Raw genomic sequence first — 19,826 nt, 5'->3', positions numbered from 1 at the left:
CGTGATTTTGTATCAACAAGTCTCCGCAACTAACTGCGTCAAAGCTCTACTCGTGTGATGTAGGTCAGTCGTCGTACAGTCGAGTCTACTTTGGTATAATTATTCAATTTGTAGTTTTTCGCCCGCTTGGACGCAGAACTTATAGAGGAAAAATGGCAAAGAAGTTGACTCCATCAGGCTGGTTTGGATCTATACTCTCCACTGCAACCATGGCACTGACTGTGTGGAATTCCATCAGCGGTAATGTGTTTGTCTACTTGAGGTCTTTTATTTTTTTCACGCCTCCACACAAGCAGATTTTACTCGATCCAAGAGTGTTTGGACGTGACAGGAATGCATCAGGGACAAATTTAAAAACCTTTGCAAGTGCCAATCCGTGGAGCACTTTAAGGACCTGACGAGCAAAACCTACTTTAATGTTTGTTTGTTTTTCTGTGCTACATCTCCCTATTGTCGTAAAATCTGCGTTTTTAAAAAAAAATTTATGTGTGAAAGTGAAACAAAATTGGAAAATTAGTTTTCATTTTGACTGACTCGTGAGGATGAACGTAAACATATTGATTAAATACTTAAAGTGAAATATTGCGGTTTTTTTTTGTTGAACTTAATTATAACAAATATTATTATAGCTTTATGTGTTAGTGTAGTGTACTGATGATCATTTTAAACTTGTCTTATTCAAGTTGCTTAAAAGCAAGATTGCACACTTACCGGGTAATTTCTTTCTAAGTATTCAGTTTTTTGTTTTTTTTACGTGATTCATAAAATATATATATATTTATGGAATTATTGCTCCAGGTAAACTGATGGGAATTGGTGTCGGTACATTTGTTTGTTCAAACTATAATTTTGGATCTTGGACTCTTTATCAAGAGTATCTCTTACTTTCCAGTGTTTGAATCAAACAAATAGTATAACTCAACAGCCTTTTGATATGTAAATATGGTTTTCTATTTTATTTTAACCCTATTTAGTGTTTTTATTTCATTGATTTTTCTAACCCTTGTATGTCTATATTTTCTCTCTCTCTCTCTCTCTCTCTCTCTCTCTATATATATATATATATATATATATATATATATATATATACATACACACACACACATATATATACATACACACACACACACTATATATATATATATATATATATACACACACATATATATATATATATATATATATATATATATATATATATATATATATATATATATATATACATACATATATATATATATATATATATATACGTACACACACACACACACACACATATATATATATATATATATATATATATATATACACACACATACATACATACACACGCCTGCTGTATAAAAAGGCGGCTTTTTTTCTAGACTGTCTGACATGAAATCAGACTAAACTTTTCCTGTGTTAGGTCAATTAGGAAGACCAAAATTATTGCTATTTGTTAAATGCCAGAGTAGTGAGAGAGTGATTGTTTTTAGACAAATATATATGAAACAATACAGTCATAGCCAGTTTAATTAAAATCTAAAACCTAATGTGACTGTGTAAATAGCCCAGGAAGCCAGCAAGCCTCTCCAATGGCCTGTCAGGACCTCTGAGCCCCTGGTTGTGCAGAGCCATGCTTCAAAGGTGTACCTCAGTCCGGATGAGCTCAGACAGCTCCATTTCAAGACCACAGAGTCCATCCAGTTATCAGAAGGACATGAGGCCAAGTTCAGCTGCTCCATTGATATTCCTGATACCCAACTGGAGCCTACCATATTGTGGATGAAGAACGGCCAGGACCTGGCTACTAACATGCAGATGCTGATCAATGAACTGCAGACCATCACGGACAGAGCAACGACGCTCCTCTCCACTGTCAGGTATGTGGCCCAGGATTTCTTTTTGGCCTTCTTCTGCTTTAATGATTTACTCTCTTAAATGAAAGGAAAGACCAAAAAAAATAAGACAGCTAGTTTGGAATGGGAGGTGTATATTTTATTCCAAACACTTTTCTTCAGAACTATTGTATTTTTCTCTGCATGCTCAAAGATTAGATCATGGACAGAACAGCAAAGAAGACTGAGGAATCACTTAATTGTATTATTGACTGACATCCCATCAGATTACTCTGATAACATCGTTATTCTACTCACTGGCTATTTGGGCCATATTTGCTTTTTGTGTGGTGTCGTGATAGAACGGACCCCCTGAACTCAAACAAAGTCCATTTCAGGAAACTGCTCAACCTAAATTTGTTTGGAATAGTTTGCAAAAATGGTTAAAAAAGAAAAGTTTTGTCTTAAAAACAAAACTCTACACTATATATATATCGTTTTAAGTAGCATATAAGGATAGTGAAATGTTATGAAAGTACAAAGTGAAGTCATGAAAATAACTTTCTTTAAAATGACGATTCAAGAATACTTGCTTTTGCTTTTATATTGCTTTTGCTGTGATTTTAACCATACTGTAAATCAAAGTGGGAGCTGTCTTGTTTTTCAAAAAGAAGGCTGGCTTGACTTTAGGTATAAGTGTTCTATTGTTGTCATTGTTGTTTTCCTCTTTGACTTATCATCACTGATACTATTGTGAAAGGGTATACACATAAAAAAGGCAACACTGTAAAATCCAGACTAGGAAGTGAGGGAGTGAGGGAAGACCTTGTTTAGGATCTGGATTTCTTTCTGGATATTTGTATGGCTTTTGGACTACATTTTACTTAAAATTTTAGGTTGAATTTAACTGCTTAAATTTCCAGGATCCGCTGTTGTTTCTTTGGCATCACAGTTTTTTCATGAAACAGTTTTATGAAAGTAACGTCTTAAAATCTGTTACAGGATTACCCAGGTGCAGAGGGCTGATGCTGGCGAGTACCGCTGCAGGCTCAGCATCGGCAACATGATGGTGGAGTCTCAGCCTATCAGCATCAGAGTAGAAGGTAATTCCAAAGGCATTGGGACTTGTTTAGAGATCCTCATTTATCACAATCATGAATTTTCTTTGTAGGTCTTCCGACATTTATCCAGCAACCTGAGGATAGAAACATAACAAAGGACACTCCTTTTACTCTATCATGTGAGGCGGTAGGACCTCCAGACCCCGTTAACATTCGCTGGTTGCGTGATGGAATACCTGATGGTGCCTACTATAAATCCCCCAGCAATTACAATGTGGAAGGTGAGCCAAAATCTTAATTTTGTTGCCATTTGAAGGTAATAATGGCAAAAAAAAAAAAATACAATGCAAAGCAAAACAGTTTTTAAACATCAAACCAAATATTTTGTTGTCATTATTTCTGCACATAGAAAACTTAAACTTTATACTATATTATTTTAAAGAAATATTAGTGATGAAGTAGTTTCTCCAGGTGCAAGTGTTTTACTTAAAAACATTGTAGTTTTTGTACAACATATTATTAATGAGGCGGTACGTTGGACGACTGGTTAGAGCGTCTGCCTCACAGTTCTGAGGTCTGGTGTTCAATCCCCGGCCACGCCTGTGTGGAGTTTGCATGTTCTCCCCGTGCCTGCGTGGGTTTTCTCCGGGCACTCCGGTTTCCTCCTACATCCCAAAGACATGCATGGTAGGTTGATTGACGACTCTAAATTGTCCATAGGTGTGAATGTGAGTGCGAATAGTTGTTTGTTTATATGTTCCCTGCGATTGGCTGGCAACCAGTTCAGGGTGTACCCCGCCTCCTACCCGATGATAGCTGGGATAGGCTCCAATGCGCCCGCAACCCTAGTGAGGAGAAGTGGCTCAGAAAATGGATGGATGGATATTATTGAGTATTGTACTTTTATTTAATTGGTTGTGTGGCTATACGCTCAAGTTTGTGTTGATTCTTATTTATCGCTGCTATTTATTTGTATCACTGTATTCTTCAGAATATACACTGTGTCCTTGAGGCTCAGGCACTTTGGCTTCAGATATATATTGTGAGGTTTAACACCAAATACACACTCCAAAGAGGCTGTCTGTTAATTAGTCTGTGTTTAGAAGAAATTGGAGATACAATATAAAGCCTTTTGAGTAAAGATTACTGTATGATACTGTATTGTATGATACTACATCTGAAACCACCCAGGAAAAACTCTATTACCATGTCAGAATTTGATACAGTTGACCAAAAAACTGTAGAGAAAATGGTTCAGCAGCTGAAACCATCGAGCTGTCTTCACTCAATACCGTCTGATTTTTCCCCCCCCCAAAGGTATTGTGAAGTCTGAGCTAGCTGATTTGCAGCAAATACCGTAATTTCTCGTGTATAATGCGCACCCATGTATAATGCGCCCCCCCAAAGTTGACCTAAAAAATCTGGAAAACCCTTCTACCTTTGTATCATGCATTTTTACAATGCATGATTTTGCTTCTACCCATATGATCAAAACATAAAGTATTTTTTTCAAATAATTATAATGACATTAAGCACTTTATTTGAACATGTAATACTTTTTTTATTTACTTGCTCTTATTTTGAAATTCACAACATTACTTTTGCAAACTTTACAAACCACAACTCAACTGAGATAATTGGTTTTGGCAATAAAGAAGAGGATTGCTGTTAGTATATACCTGGAGTCACTCTCTTTAAAAACCAAAGACCAAGTCTGAAACCTTGGTGTACTGATAGATTCTGACCTGACTTTCAACAGTCATATCAAATCAATTACTAAAAGTGCCTTCTACCATCTCAAGAACATATCCAGAGTGAAGGCTTGCATGTGCCAAGCAGACTAGGAGAAGCTCATCCATGCTTTTATCTAAAGTAGACTCTGCTCTTTTAATGGTCTTCTGACTGGACTCTCCAAAAAGAGCATGAAACAGCTGCAGCTCATTCAGAAGGCTGAAGCTCGGGTTCTGACCAGAACAAAGAGGTCAGAGCATATTACTCCAATTCTAAAGTCTTTACACTGGCTGCCAGTCAGCTTTAGAATAGATTTTAAAGTTCTTCTACTGGTCTATAAATCACAAAATGGTTTAAATCCTGAATACATGAAAGAAATGCTAAAGCAATATAAACCCAGTAGGGCTCTGAGATTGACAGACTCAGGTCAAATAGTGGAGCACAGAGTCCAAAGCAAACATGGTGAAGCAGCATTTAGCCATTATGCTGCACACAAATGGAATAACTTGCCAACAGAAGTGACGTCAGCCCCAAGTGTGAATGTTTTTAAGTCCAGGTTAGAAACCATTCTTTTTTTTCCTCATGCTTTTTGGAGCACTTCCACTTTTAAATATTTCTTGCACTGTATGCTGTTTTATTTGTACTTTTATTTTATTTTTTTCTCTTTGTTTTAAATGTTTATCAGCTGTGTTTTTCTTTGTTTTTAAATGCGTTTAATCAGGTAAAGCACATTGCTATATAAATAAATTTGCTTTGCTTTGCTATGAGTCTTGGACCAATGCAACATTGCAAAAGTAGCTCACTGTAGAAACTCAACAGTATTATTAAACCAGTATAATTTCGTGGTCTAATGAATGAAGCAATCATCAGCAGAAATGTACTACTTGTGGAGACAAAGTGAGCTTGCGTTTACTTAGGTTGCATTGGCCTGTTGGTGGTTTCTATTCTGCTACCTCAGCATCTCTGCTGTGCTTATACAAAGAGATTCTTACCACCCCTGTTGGTGTTATTGAGGCTATCATTAGTGTCCCTGAGCATTTAACAGCAGCCATTTTTGCAAGGTTAGTTATTTTCTAGACCCAACAAATTATCTGTTAGAGGGCTCTTATTTTGGCCCTTATTTCCTTTATTTTATTCAGGCTATTTGGCTTGAGAAAATGGAAAACCAAAGGCTTTCAACAATTCTGAGGTGGACATACTGACATGGCAAAACCCAAATTGATTTTAATATTTTTAGTTTAAAAAGCACCTATTTGGGAACATGAGTTTCATATTGTATTAAATGGTGCCTCGTTGCTGAAAAAACATTTGCTATGATAAGGATAGCCTCTAGGCTCAGTGTGTCCTTCAGACTAAACGCTCCCACTGTGGGGTGACATAGCCAGTAGTGGAATGGGTTAAAGGTTCAGATTTGTGCTTTGGTCCAGTGTGTGCGAGGGCCGAGGCAGGATGGGGCTGAAGTGGGGGTTATACAGGCATTCTGTCCAGGGCTTGGCTCCGGAGACAAAGACTTCATTCACAGGACAGCCTACTCGTCGGGGAGGGAGGGGCTAGGGGCTACAGGCTACCACAGCTCAATACTTTCATTGCACACATTGCACTTGTCTTATGCAATAAGTGCTACTATTTCCTCCGAAGGCTTCTATAAATATTCATGTCAAATGTCATAAATCGGCCATAAAGAACATACACAATCTGTTTTGGGATGATGGCTGACCTATTTGTTTTGAATTTAAAGCTATAATGTATTTTTCTCATCGGAAATGATTCAAATAATTTTTGAATCATTTCCGACATTAACATTTCACTTTCTAAATGGCCATAAAAATGTAAGCAAAGAAAGTCAATTGCAAGATTTAAACACAAAGATTAAAATAGGAGGGAGTAATAAAAGTCACAGCTTCACCACACACATCTTACAGCATTTCTTAACATCAATGGTTACATACAGTAATTGTAAAAAAAAAACAATAATGGTAAAACATTTTGTGATGACACATATTGCAGCTGGCCACTTTCACGAGCTTTTGTGTACTCTGACTGGATTGGTCCATTAGTCGTTTCTATTCTGCTTTATCTCCGCTGCCTTAGCATCTCCACTGTGCTGATACAAAGAGATTTGTACCACCAAGGTCGGTCTCACTGACACTGGAGTTATTTACATCTTTGAATATGTATCAGTGTATGTAATGTTCAATATACCTTAGTACAGTATATTCTTCTCTTATCATCTCTTCTTATCATCTTATTCTCTTAAAACCCTATACGTATTTAGTCCTTCTTTTGGAGTAAAGGCTGCAAAAAGCCACAAAAAGAAATAAAAAAAACTAAACCAAAACAGATGCTCACTCAGTCAAACCTTTGATGCTCACTGAACTGAGCTATACTGTAGTGATGGACACGAATTTTCTAATGAGACGTTCTATTTGTCCTATTGAATGACTTAAAATGTATGGCCGAGTTTGCAATTTTAATCAACAAGAGAGTCTACGTAATGGCAACATAATGCATCGTAAATTGATCTTGCAGTTTACCTCACATGAAGCAAGATGAAGTTGGGTTCACTGAAACGGGGTGGTACACAGTAGGAAAATAACGTCTCTCTCTATTTGTCAGTACTTTACTTTATAAATGGAAACGTAATGTTTCAGGCAGCTTCCAAAAACGTCATAATTATAGGTTGCTAGAGCTAAGACTTCTTTTCTTACTCCCAGCCAACCACTTGTTACTCCGAATTGGTCGTTTCCATCGCTATCACCAACCTACTATTGCTGTTTTAGTTAATTTACTGTAAAACCAGAATACATATGCATGATCTTTATTTCCTTTTACTTCAAAATATATATTTTTTTCAGCCATTTCTTTTTGACAACTATCTACCCATACAGTATGTACAAATCAAGAGGAGGAACTGGTTTCCTGTGTCGGGCAGAGCAGCAGTTCATTAAACTAATGCTGCAGCATCATACAATTATCATTTAATAAATCAGAAACTTTAAACAACTATTTGCATGATGAAAATAGTTTCGTAAAGAGCCTAATTTTAGGAATCTTATGTGTGTTATATATAAAGCAGAGATCTTTGTGTCAGACTCCCTTCCCTGAAAATCAGTCATGAATGAAGTTTCCCTTTTTGTCTTTTCTCATTTAACAAGAATGACTTGTTCACATAGTGTTCTCGAGTCGAACCTGCTCACTTCCCACTTTGCTCCCAACATCTGTTGGCTGCGTACTTTAAGAGTGACGCATGCAGTCATGGCATTTTTACAACTAGACTAGAAATTCCCTAAGGTATTTGCACTTTACTCCCCAAAGCTTTGCTGAATTGTGTAACTCCTCAGTTAATTGCACATCAGACTTTGAGAATCATTGTCATTTAAAGTTAAAAGCAGAAATGTGGTGCAGTTAGTGTTTGTGTAAAAAGTATGGCATTGCTTACACTGGTTCTCCACAGAAGGTCAATTTGTCTCCGGCTGTGTTGTGGCTAGCTTGGCTTCCGAAACGGAGCACAAAAGGGACACGTGTTCCAGTCCTTTGCTAACGGAGCAAAGTTTGAGATAAAAAGCCAGGATAACACAGCAGAAAAGTTTTTTTTAACCTTGGAGTATAATGAAGAAGGAACTCTCCTCTAATGTATTATTTCACACCTTTTGTCCTCTGAAACAGATAATAGTTGTCTTTATTTGGCATTTATATTTCCCCCAAATAATCAGTGCATACTGACTTTGACACTGACCATAACCCATCCTTTCTAATGTGTCTGCTGCAGGTGTCAACAAGTATACTCAGTTCAGCTGCGAAGCTTACAATTTGAAGGGGGTCAGTACATCCAGAGAGGCAAACATCAACATTAAAGGTAAACATATGGTGTGCGAATGCTAATGATATTAATTCCCCAATCACATGATGTCCACATGGCATTCAGTGGTTCAGTGCTTTTACTGTACTGTATGCTATGTTATACACAGTGGAACCTCCTGAAATGCCTCTTAAGTCATAAAATTGCAAGTTAAACCGACATTTTCTGGAACTGTTCTGAAAAATAAATATGCCTCAGAAGTTACACAAAAACTTAAATATCAAACTCTCATTATATACTCTTACCAACATATCTCGCAGGGCGTCCGCTAATCAGAGAAAAATGAGACTTCAGCTTAGTAAAACGATGTTATGTATGATGCGTGTACAACCACTGTCACAGTCTCGTTTTGGTGACATTTCTCCACTTTAAAACACTTTTAGTTTCTAATTGGAAGGTGTGTGTGTGTTAATTTTGAGCTCTATTGTGCGTGTGTGTTTTAATCTTGAGCTGTATTATGCTTTTGCCAATGTTGAAAATAGATTTGTGTTTTGTAGTGCTTCCCAGTACTGTGTCGAACATGACTGTAATTGCGAGAGAGTCCAGTAAGTTGATGGTGAGCTGGGTGCCCGGACATGACGGCTTCTCTCAGTTGGTCAAGTGCCACATTAGGGTGAGTGTCACATCTGCTCGTAGATGTTTTAATTACCTTCAAACAGATCATTGCATGTTCTCTGTGCCATCCAAGTTGAAAGAAGTGAGCCGCAGGATAGGAGAGGTGACAATAACCAGGTTCATCAACGTAACGGTGCCGCCGTTCCAGTGTGAAGTCCCTGGGCTGCAAGCCATTACATCTTACAACATGAGCGTTTCCTGTAGCAATGAGGTGGGGGCTTCACCGGTCTCCCCTTGGATCCAGAGCAACACAACAGAGGGAGGTGTGTGACTATTTAAGGAACCATCCATCTATTTACAAGGAAATATAATTTCAGTCCAGGGTGAATGTTATCTGCGTCGTCGGCCATTGTTTTAAGGAACATGGCATCCATAGTGTTCGATACTGTATCATTTTATTTGTATTGCTTCGATCCACAGCAAAAGATACCTGATAATACTATTCATATGAAGCAAGTTTTCAATTTGGACCACACATTCTTCGACTCAGCCATTTACGTTGACTCGATTATGTTGACAGCAGCCAATAATGAGTACTTATGCTAATATCATTTCTCCTAAAGTATGTTAAATTTAATCACTGTCTCCACTGCATGTGGGGACTGGAACATACTACCTGGTTTCCCTTTGGCAAGTTCCTCTTGTTTTCCTATGGAGACATTGAGGAAATAGGAGCGGTCTCACTGAAAGGGTTCCAACAGGGTCGAGTTTCCCTGCAAGGGCCACAGTGGGGAATATTTAGCCCGGAAAGGACCACATACCAAACTGTTATCAAAGTTTAAACAGGACATTCTTTATATAATTGTCTTTTTCCCCATAAAAGGTACAGTATTATGCTGTCATGTTACAACTCCAATTCCAATGAAGTTGGAATGTTGTGTTAAACATAAATAAAAACAGAATACAATGATTTGCAAATCATGTTCAACCTATATTTGATTGAATACACTACAAAGACAAGATATTTAATGTTCAAACTGATAACCTTTATTGTTTTTAGCAAATAACCAATAACTCAGAATTTTATGGCTGCAACACGTTCCAAAAATGTTGGGACAGGGATCATGTTTACCACTGTGTTACATCACCTTTTCTTTTAACAACATTCAATAATCGTTTGGGAACTGAGGACACTAATTGTTGAAGCTATGTATGTGGAATTCTTTCCCATTCTTGCTTGATGTACAGCTTCAGCTGTTCAACAGTCCAGGTTTTCTCCAAAACCCGTATGTACCTTTCAGCATTCATGGTGCCTTCACAGATGTGTAATTTACCCATGTCATTGGCACTAACACAGCGTCATACCATCACAGATTCTGGCTTTTGAACTTTGCGTCCATAACAGTTCTTTTCCTCTTTGGCCCGGAGGACACGACGTCCACAATTTGCAAAAACTAATTCGTCGGACCACAGAACACTTTTCCACTTTGCATCAGTCCATCTTAGATGAGCTCGGGCCCAGAGAAGCCGGCGGCGTTTCTGGGTGTTGTTGATAAATGGCTTTTGCTTTGCATAATAGAGTTTCCAGTTGCACTTACGGATGTAGCGCCGAACTGCATTTACTGACATTGATTTTCTGAAGTGTTCCTGAGCCCACATGGTGATATCCTTTACATATTGTCAGTTTTTGATGCAGTGCAATACTGTAATAGTACTATCCCTCTTTTATCCAATATTCCCAGTGCCATCAGTTTATCCTCGAAATGTCACTGTGCACCTGAATGAAACATGGCTGGTAATCAGGTGGAAGCCTCCGCCGGATGATAAGATCAACGGTATCCTGCAAGGCTATGACATTATTGTCCGACATGGGACGCAAGTGAATAAGGTAAGCAACTGAGTCTGTTTGAGTTTTGAAGACATATGGTAAGTTGAGGTACATTAATTGACCATTATCTTTCCCCATATTCTACTGCATGTAGTCAAATCTCATTCCTACTAATTACACATATTTTACACATTATGTATGTATTTGTGTATGCAAGAAACGTCCATCCATAAAACAGTTTCTACATTTATGGGTGTCTCCAGCACCAAATGATTAGCCAAATTTAGCATTTTCACCAAATATCCCAATCTTACATAGCTGTAAAAGTTACTTTCTCATACTAACAAAATGGCAAAATAATGACTAATATGAAGACAATAGGTCAGCGAATTTAGCTCTGCCATCAAAAAGCTAAGTAAAGAGGGGAGAAAAAAATGCAAGCAATTTTATATACTCTCTAACAGTTATTAAACTGTTATTACCTGTTTATAAAAATGATAATGTTTTTCCACAATGTTTGTCTGTAAATGCAAATGTTGCAGTAGTGATTTCTAAGACAATGGTATATTTCCTGGTTTTCCTATCTGTGTGGAAGTTAAGGAAACCAGTGTGTTTTTCTTCATTTCTAATGTAGCTGTGAGTCATCTCAGGTTCAATTGAATATGAATACAACAGGATGTATATTGTAGGCTTCAATCTCCCTTGTGTTATGCGTTGCTGCTGACGTCACAACAGTACATACAAATGTTTTTCAATATCAACACTGACTGGAAATGAGTGTGCATAAATGTATACCACACTTTGTTAGTGTCGTAAGCACATGCTCAGCTTGGTGCCACGCATATGACAGATAGTGTGAATCATGGGTTCTGCATGGCCTGTCGGACAGTCAGCATATTGGGAGCATAGAGGAACCGGAGATGCTACCACAATGCACTGTTGTGAAATATAAGACCATATGTCACATGGTCACCCCCATTGCAGCAGGTCAAAAACGTTTCCTTTTTTTTGGGTATTATTACTTGTAGCCAGCGCACACTGTTTTGGGGAATTTTTTGGGCAGGGAGCTTTCTTCCTTAAAGTGAGGCTCTTCCTCAAGAGAGATTGTATGGTTGCAGTTTTTGCTTGTTAAAAAAACATAATGTATAGAGAGAAAAAAAAGGGAAGGTGTAAGGCATTACAGCAGTACGGCTTTGAGATGTCACATTAAATGTTCCACTTTTATATTTGCCACTTGCCTTATTGAACCATTAAACCTGTGACCTTATTTTTTCCGCTTCTTATCTCTTCACATTAACCTGTAAAAGATAAGTGCTGAACAAATTATAATGATGTGATTTAAGGCACCATTATTTATCTCATTGTGTTGTTTAGATCCACCGTTACACCAACACAGCCTTTGTAGCAGTGCACGATTTCAACACCACATACAGTGTGGAGGTGGCTGCATGCACACGTGCTGGGAGCGGCATGGTCAGCCCACGTGTCTGGCTGTTTGTGCCAGAGGACAGTAAGTTGTTGTCAGTTTATACTCTTTTATGACACTTAATGATGTTTAAACATTTTTATGTATGAAGTCTTCACTCTCTTGGTCTCTCCTTGGTTGTTGTACGCTACATGTAGGTCGTGTCATCAAATGGTGAATCTTTTTATATTCAGGTTTAGTTTTATTATACAGCGGCAGCACGGTGACCGCAGCGATGGTGTGAATGTGAGCGCGAATGGTTGTCCGTGTCTCTCTGTGCCCGGCGACTGACTGGGGACCGCTTCAGGGTTTACCCCGCCTCAACGCCGGGGTAGGCTCCAGCAAGCCTGCGACCCTAGTGTGGATAAGCGGTGAAGAAAATGGTTGGATGGATTACAGCGATGAACTTCTTTGTAAACTTGTATGACATGTTATGTTATGTAATGTTATGTTATGTTATGTATGTTAAAATGCTACTTGCTGCCTGTGCAGTTATTAAATGTTATATGATGGCATCAGTTTGACCCTGGAACTGATAAATTAAATTGCCATTATCCATCCATCGATCCATTTTCAACACCGCTTATCCTGGGTCGCGGGGCGCTGGAGCCTATCCTGACTTCGGGTGAAAATCGGACTACAACCCGAACTGGTCGCCAGTCAGTCGCAGGGCACATAGTGACAGAGACAACCATTTGCGTTCACATTCACACCGTCACACCGTGGGAACTGAACCCACGCTGCCTGCACCAAAGTCAGGCAAGTGTACCGCTACACCATCAATGACATTAAATTGCCATTATTTCCTTTGAAAATCTGATTCTAAATATGAACAAATGAGAGGCCGACCATTGTCCCTGAATGGATTCTGTTTGGCTTCAGAGGTTCCACTGTATTTTCATGCAGTGCTTTTAACAGTTCCCTCCCTAAAATATGACTTGAGTGATTGATGTATTATATAACTTTAAACTGGAATTTGAAATTAATATTATTATTATTATTTTTAATTATCTGTCCCAGAATCTGGTCCATCACCATCCTCAAGCCCTGGCACCAAGATTCCAGATTCTGTCAGTGTTGTTCTGGGTGTGGTGTGTGGTGTCTGTCTTTTGATGCTTGTCCTCTGGGTGGCTATCTGTATACACAACAGAACATCTGACTCTTGGCTTGGGTATGTGTATGAAATTTTGACACTCAGTCAGTCTAATCAAAAACGTAAATTTGATTACCTTATTGTTTTTAAATGGCTCTGCTTTTCTTTCCCATCTTGTCATGTGAAGCTGCTCAGTAGTTCATAAGGTGCGCTGAGTCATCATTTTACAATCGTGAGCTTCAGGAGACGTGACTCTTTCTGATCATAAACTGTCTTTGCTTCCTCTTAATCACTACTCTTTGCACCTGAATCGAATGTAACTGTGCAGCTGCTGGTTTGCAAAGGTTCACACCAAGTAGCTGTGCATTCAAAAAGTAAGTGACTCAGTCTTGCCTCTCAGGATGCAGATAGGATTGTGTCACCACACACATTCAGGAAAACAGCAGCGGACCCCCGGAAACAGCTCAGAGATTCCTTGTGTTGACTGTCTATTGTACTGAATCTCATGCTGTGTTTCTAGCGCTACAACAACATAATGACGTAAATAAGTGTGGGGAATGATGATTTGTTACTCAGTCTTTTCCTTTATTGTTTCCCCCTGCAGGACGTTGTTGGGAAGTGGACAAAAGCAACAGCCAATCGTGCAGTACAAACCTCAGAGATCCTACAACCGGTCTGCTGTTGGAATAACACGTATGTTCACAAATACAGTATAATTTTAGAAAATAAATATTTGTGCACCGCTATATTTTATATATATATATATATATATATATATATATATATATATATATATATATATGTACAACACATGGATAAATAAATATTTTTTTATGTGCATTTTAGCATATTAAATCATATTTAAGTGATTCCATTGACTTTTGATATTTAAATTTGCCACAAACAACCATCGAAACATACATAACTTTCGTCTGCAGTTGTAAACCTTGGCGTCAGCGATGAACTCCACGCCAAACTGCAGGATGTGATGGTCATGAGGAACCTGCTGTCCATAGGAAAGGTTCTTGGAGAAGGTAAATGAAAAAAGAGAGAGAAAAACCACCACAACAAAATGTTTTATTATAGACTATTAACAGTATTCTTTTTTTTCCTACCAGGTGAATTTGGCTCAGTGGTGGAGGGGCATTTAAAACAACCAGATGGGACTTCAGAAAAAGTTGCAGTGAAAACAATGAAATGCAAGTCTTTTTTTTCTACAGCCATGTTGTAACAATTTATATTAATTGGTAATTATTTAGTGTTTTTGAAACAGTGGATAGCTTTTCCCAGAGAGAAATAGAGGAGTTCCTGAATGAGGCGGCCTGCATGAAAGATTTCTACCATCCTAATGTCATCAGGCTGCTTGGTGAGGACTTACAAATTACATATTTTTTATATTGTAAAAAGAAACATTACTATTTTGATTATTGTGTTCTTGTGTGTGAAATCATCGCCCCCTATAGGCGTGTGCCTGGAAATGGGGGCCGTACACTTTCCCAAGCCGATGGTCATCCTGCCCTTTATGAAATACGGAGATCTACACACATTCCTGCTGCGCTCACGCCTCGAAGAGAATCCAGTAGTAAGGAATCTGACTAACAGTGGAATACTGGATAATGTGAGCCCTTCTCACCATATTAAATCTGCCATCCTACTTATTATTCCATAGTTCTTACCAACACAGACTCTCTTGAAGTTCATGGTGGACATTGCCTCTGGTATGGAGTATCTCAGCGGTCGGAACTTTCTGCATCGCGACCTGGCTGCTCGCAACTGCATGTGAGTTATTGTTTTGGCTGTGGCACTTGTAGAATGTGTAATACTGTATTTACTCATGAGGTGGGTAACAACGCGCGACATTTACTCAGTTACATTTACTCAAGTAACATTTTGGAGAAATTGTACTTGAGAGTAGTTTGAATAAACCATACTTTTTACTTTTACTTGAGTATTTATGTGAAGAAGAATTGATACTTCCACATAGGGCGCCGCTGCAGCCAATCCAATGTGATCACTAGTGTCATTTGACACCAATTTACCAATCAGGTGGGACAAGGCTGTCACATGACAGCACACAAAACCTTCGTGGGCCGATCAAAGTGACTCATTCTCGGGAAGAAGAAGAAAGAATAACAGCCGCGCGAGTGTTTACCTTACAGAATCTGAAAAACAACACCTTTATCGTGCAGCTCTTAAACTGTGACTGCCCAAACTTGGATATTTCAGCCCACTTCTAAAAACACCTTGCGGTGAATTGCAGATCTCTCTCAAGCACACACACACACATTTGATTTGCAAAACACGTGTGAATCGCGGATACATTTGTGGATTTGAAGAATGTGTGAATCGCGGCTATGTTTGAAAAACAAATAATTTTGAGACATCTCTCCCCATATTCATGAAGTCATGTAAGTGAATAAATCAAATAATGTTCTTGTTTTTTGGGTAGTTTAAAATTGAAATAGCAGCAGGTGTGTGTGCATTCCCATATATTATTCATTCATTAATTTTCCGTACTGCTTATCCTCACTAGGGTCGCGGGCAAGCTGGAGCCTATCCCAGCTATCTTTAGGCGAAAGGCGGGGTACACCATGAACTGGTCGCCAGCCAATCGCAGGGCACATATAGACAAACAACCAGCCGCACTCACATTCACACCTACGGGCAATTTAGAGTTCTCAATGAACCTACCATGCATGTTTTTGAGATGTGGGAGGAAATCAGAGTACCCGGAGAAAACTCACGCAGGCACGAGGCGAACATGCAAACGCCACACAGGCAAGGCTGGATTTGAATCCGGGTCCTCAGAACTGGGAGGCAGATGTGATAAACAGTCGCCCAACGTGCTGCCCCATATATTATTGTTTTTTTCAATTTTATTTTATGTTCATGCACTTTCTTTCTTTTTTAAACTCAGACGTTACTCACGAGTTACTCTTGAGTAGGTTAGAGTATTTTCTTAGTCTTACTCAAGTAAATATTTGTGGGGCTCCATTTTACTTTTACTTGAGTACAATATTTGGCTCTACCCACCTCTGTATTTACTTATTTATCATTACATACAGTATGTTGTACTTTTGTGCCCCCCCAGGCTGCGAGATGACATGACAGTATGTGTCGCCGACTTTGGCTTATCCAAGAAGATCTACAGTGGAGATTATTACAGGCAGGGCAGAATTGCCAAAATGCCTGTCAAATGGATAGCAGTTGAGAGTCTGGCAGACAGAGTATTTACTGTCAAAAGTGATGTGGTAAGCACCCCAGTTAATAAGCTGTTCAAAACAATTCCTACCCTTAGAGACTGCAGAGTATCATTACCAAGTCATTAACCCTCTCTCTCTACTCTATTTGTAACCCTCTTTTTCATCCTGTTAGAAGTTGATGCAACCATCTTTGGAAGTAAAATGTTTTTTTAAATGATAAAAAGTGTATCATTTAAAAAGCTTTTAAAATAATTTAATGGTCACTTGGGAACTTAAGTTACACTATGGGTTGGTGCACACCACAAAATGTTCACTAAATCACAAGAAATTCTGTTCGAATTCTGAATCAACACTAAATCTTTGTTAAAAAAAAAATAAATAAAAAAAAATAAAAAAATAAAAAGTGCTTGACTCGACCCCTTTGGTCACCACTGAATTTTATTTCTTCATTTTAGACAATTCTAGTTTAAACTTTGTGGGAACAATTTTTGGAAGTTCCTTTTCTTTTCCATCATTCCTGTGTACAAAGACAAGGTCCATAAGGACATGCTTGGATCAGTTTGGTGTTGAAGAAGTAGACAACCCCATCCAACACCTGTGGGGTTAACTAGAAAAGAGACTGTGAGCCATAATGGAGAGAAATTAAGACGTAACGTGGGGACCAATTACATATTTTCTTATTCTTCCTGAGGATGTGATGACCAAGTGTCTCAATGTTTTAGGGACTCTCTGTAAACACTTGCCATTGGTATTGTGCGTATATAGATGAAATCTGACTTGAACATTCCGTTTCATCCTGCAGTGGGCATTCGGTGTAACCATGTGGGAGATCGCGACACGAGGAATGACGCCATATCCCGGCATTCAGAATCATGAAATTTATGACTACCTCCTTGAAGGACACAGGCTGAAGCAGCCAACAGACTGTTTGGATGACCTGTGAGTGTTTTTCTGCTCAATTCACAAATTTTGATTTGAAACCACATGTGTTTCTGTTGTTTTCTATCTGTCACCTGTCATTGTGACTAGGTATGAGATCATGTATAGCTGTTGGAGGGCAGATCCTCTGGACAGACCCCTTTTTTTCCAACTGCGAGAAATGCTGGAAAAAATCACTGAAAGGTTTCCAGAGTCTTTTAGCAAAGAGGATATCATCTACATTAACACCAGCTTCCAGGATGAGAGCCCTGATGGAGAGGCCACAGAACATCCGGTGTTCAGCTACTCTCCTTCCTGCAGCCGCCAGGAAGCAGAAAACTCTGTAGTAACTGTGGACATTCACGGGAGCATGGAGGATGAGGATGACGATGGTCGTTACGTGGTGGTTATCTCCCCAGATACTTCACTGAGATCTGCAACAATGGACACTCCTCTTTTGTCAAGTGAATCTTCAAGTCGCTCAAATGGCAACATGGTTCCTGAGGGTACATGGACAGATCACAACTCCAGTCATCCTTCCCACCTGCTGTAAAGTTTGGTACCAAGAAGTTTAAATATATTATGTTGCATAAAATATCAAGCAGTGGTTGAGTACTAAACATGTTGCCCTGTTGCACTGGGAGCACCTGTATTGTTATTTAGTTTCATAGCAAATGATGGTTTGATCAGCTCACAGTATATGTCAATGTTGATGTCAACACAAAAACATGTTTGCACATAAGCTTATTATTCACTAGACTGTGAAATGGTTTACTTTAGTATTTAATTTTTTTTGCTGTTGGTGTGAATATTGTAATGTAAATAACCTATATAAATGCATATTGTATACTGAAAGAATAAATAATTGTTGTCTCTTTCAGGAATAATTTTCCTCTGACCTTTGTACTCATTATGGTCTTCGTAGTGGTTCAAAATATTTTACTATAGTAATAGGACCAGGATCTTTGTACTGATAATATGCATAAATGTAATTCAAGTTTTATTAATAGACTCATACAGTGGATTGAAAGTCTACACACACCTGCTCAAATGCCAGGTTTTTGTGGTGTAAAAAAAAAATTAGACCAAGACAAAACATTTTGAAACTTTTTCCACCATTAATATGACCTACAACCTCTACAACTCAGTTGGAAAAAAAAGAGTCGGGGAGTAAATATGAACAGCTGATATAATTTGGTTGTACAAGTGTGCACAACTTTATATACTTAACTGGGGATGTGGCTGTGTTCAGAACTAACCAATCACATTCAAACCTAATCTAAATGGGAGTCAGCATGCACCTGCCATCATTTAAAGTTCCTCTGATTTACCCCAAATAAAGTTTAGATATTCCAGTAGGTTTTATCTGGAATTTCTTTTGCTTTTCTAATAAAAGCCTGAAGGGTTTGTGATAACGCTGAATGGTATAAAAATTATGCTGCCACCACCATGCTTCACTGTAGGTGTGGTGTTATTTTGATGATGAGAGGTGTTATGCTTGTGCCAAATATACCTTTTTTGGCTAAAAGGTTTAATGTTGGTTCTATCGCACCATTAGACATATTCCCACATGCGTTTGGGAGATTTCAAGTGTGTTTATGCAAAATGTAGCCAGACAAGGAGTGCCTTCTGGCGTCTTGCCACCCCAGCTATGACATATGAAGATGGGAGATTGTTGTCACATGTACTAAATAGCTAGTACTTGCCAGAAATTTCTGCAGCTCTTTGACTGTTTCTGGCAGACTCCATGAACAATGTTCATCTTGTCATTTCATCAATTTTGGAGGGATGTCCAGTTTTTGGTAATATCACTGGTGTTGTATCATATTTGTGCCAATATTTGAGACATATTTGAGACAAATTCCTTGTGTGTTTTTTGGACATACTTGGCAAATAAAGATGATTCTGATTCTGATATTTTCTCCACTTGATGTTGACTGTCTTCATTGTTTCCCATGGTATATTTAATGCATTGGAAATTATTTTGTACCCTTCTCCTGACTGATGTCTTTGGACAATGAGATCACTCTGATGCTGTGGAAGATCTCTGTGGATGACGTCTTCAGCCGTAAAACGAGTCTAACTGTATTTGGGGTTAATCGGAAGCACTTTAAATGGTGACAGGTGTAAACTGACTCCCATTTAACATGGGTTTGAATGTGATTGGTTAATTCTCAACAGCCACATTTTCAGTTATCAGAGGGTGTACACACTTGAGCACCTGTTATTTCAGTTTATTTTTACTTTCCATCTCAAAAAGAGTTATTTTTCAATTGCGATGTACAGGTTATAGTTA

The 19,826-nt window shown here is 38.5% G+C and overlaps 1 protein-coding gene across 1 annotated transcript; it reads left to right on the top strand.

Moving 5' to 3' along the window:
* Window positions 1-19,335, top strand: mertka (c-mer proto-oncogene tyrosine kinase a). The gene is made up of 20 exons (XM_061690579.1): window positions 1-59; window positions 115-240; window positions 1,550-1,862; window positions 2,820-2,920; window positions 2,989-3,159; window positions 8,379-8,465; window positions 8,966-9,081; window positions 9,157-9,346; window positions 10,766-10,911; window positions 12,226-12,361; window positions 13,337-13,487; window positions 14,014-14,102; window positions 14,348-14,443; window positions 14,528-14,608; window positions 14,683-14,775; window positions 14,873-14,991; window positions 15,079-15,188; window positions 16,501-16,660; window positions 17,415-17,551; window positions 17,642-19,335. The coding sequence occupies exons 2-20, from the start codon at window positions 153-155 to the stop codon at window positions 18,081-18,083; spliced, it is 2,826 nt and encodes a 941-aa protein (XP_061546563.1). The 5' UTR covers window positions 1-59; window positions 115-152; the 3' UTR covers window positions 18,084-19,335.
* Window positions 19,336-19,826: the final 491 nt, after the last annotated feature.

The sequence above is a fragment of the Phycodurus eques genome, chromosome 11 (genome assembly GCF_024500275.1).
Source record: "Phycodurus eques isolate BA_2022a chromosome 11, UOR_Pequ_1.1, whole genome shotgun sequence".
Lineage (NCBI taxonomy): Eukaryota > Metazoa > Chordata > Actinopteri > Syngnathiformes > Syngnathidae > Phycodurus > Phycodurus eques.
This window is presented reverse-complemented; position numbering and strand designations above follow the sequence as displayed.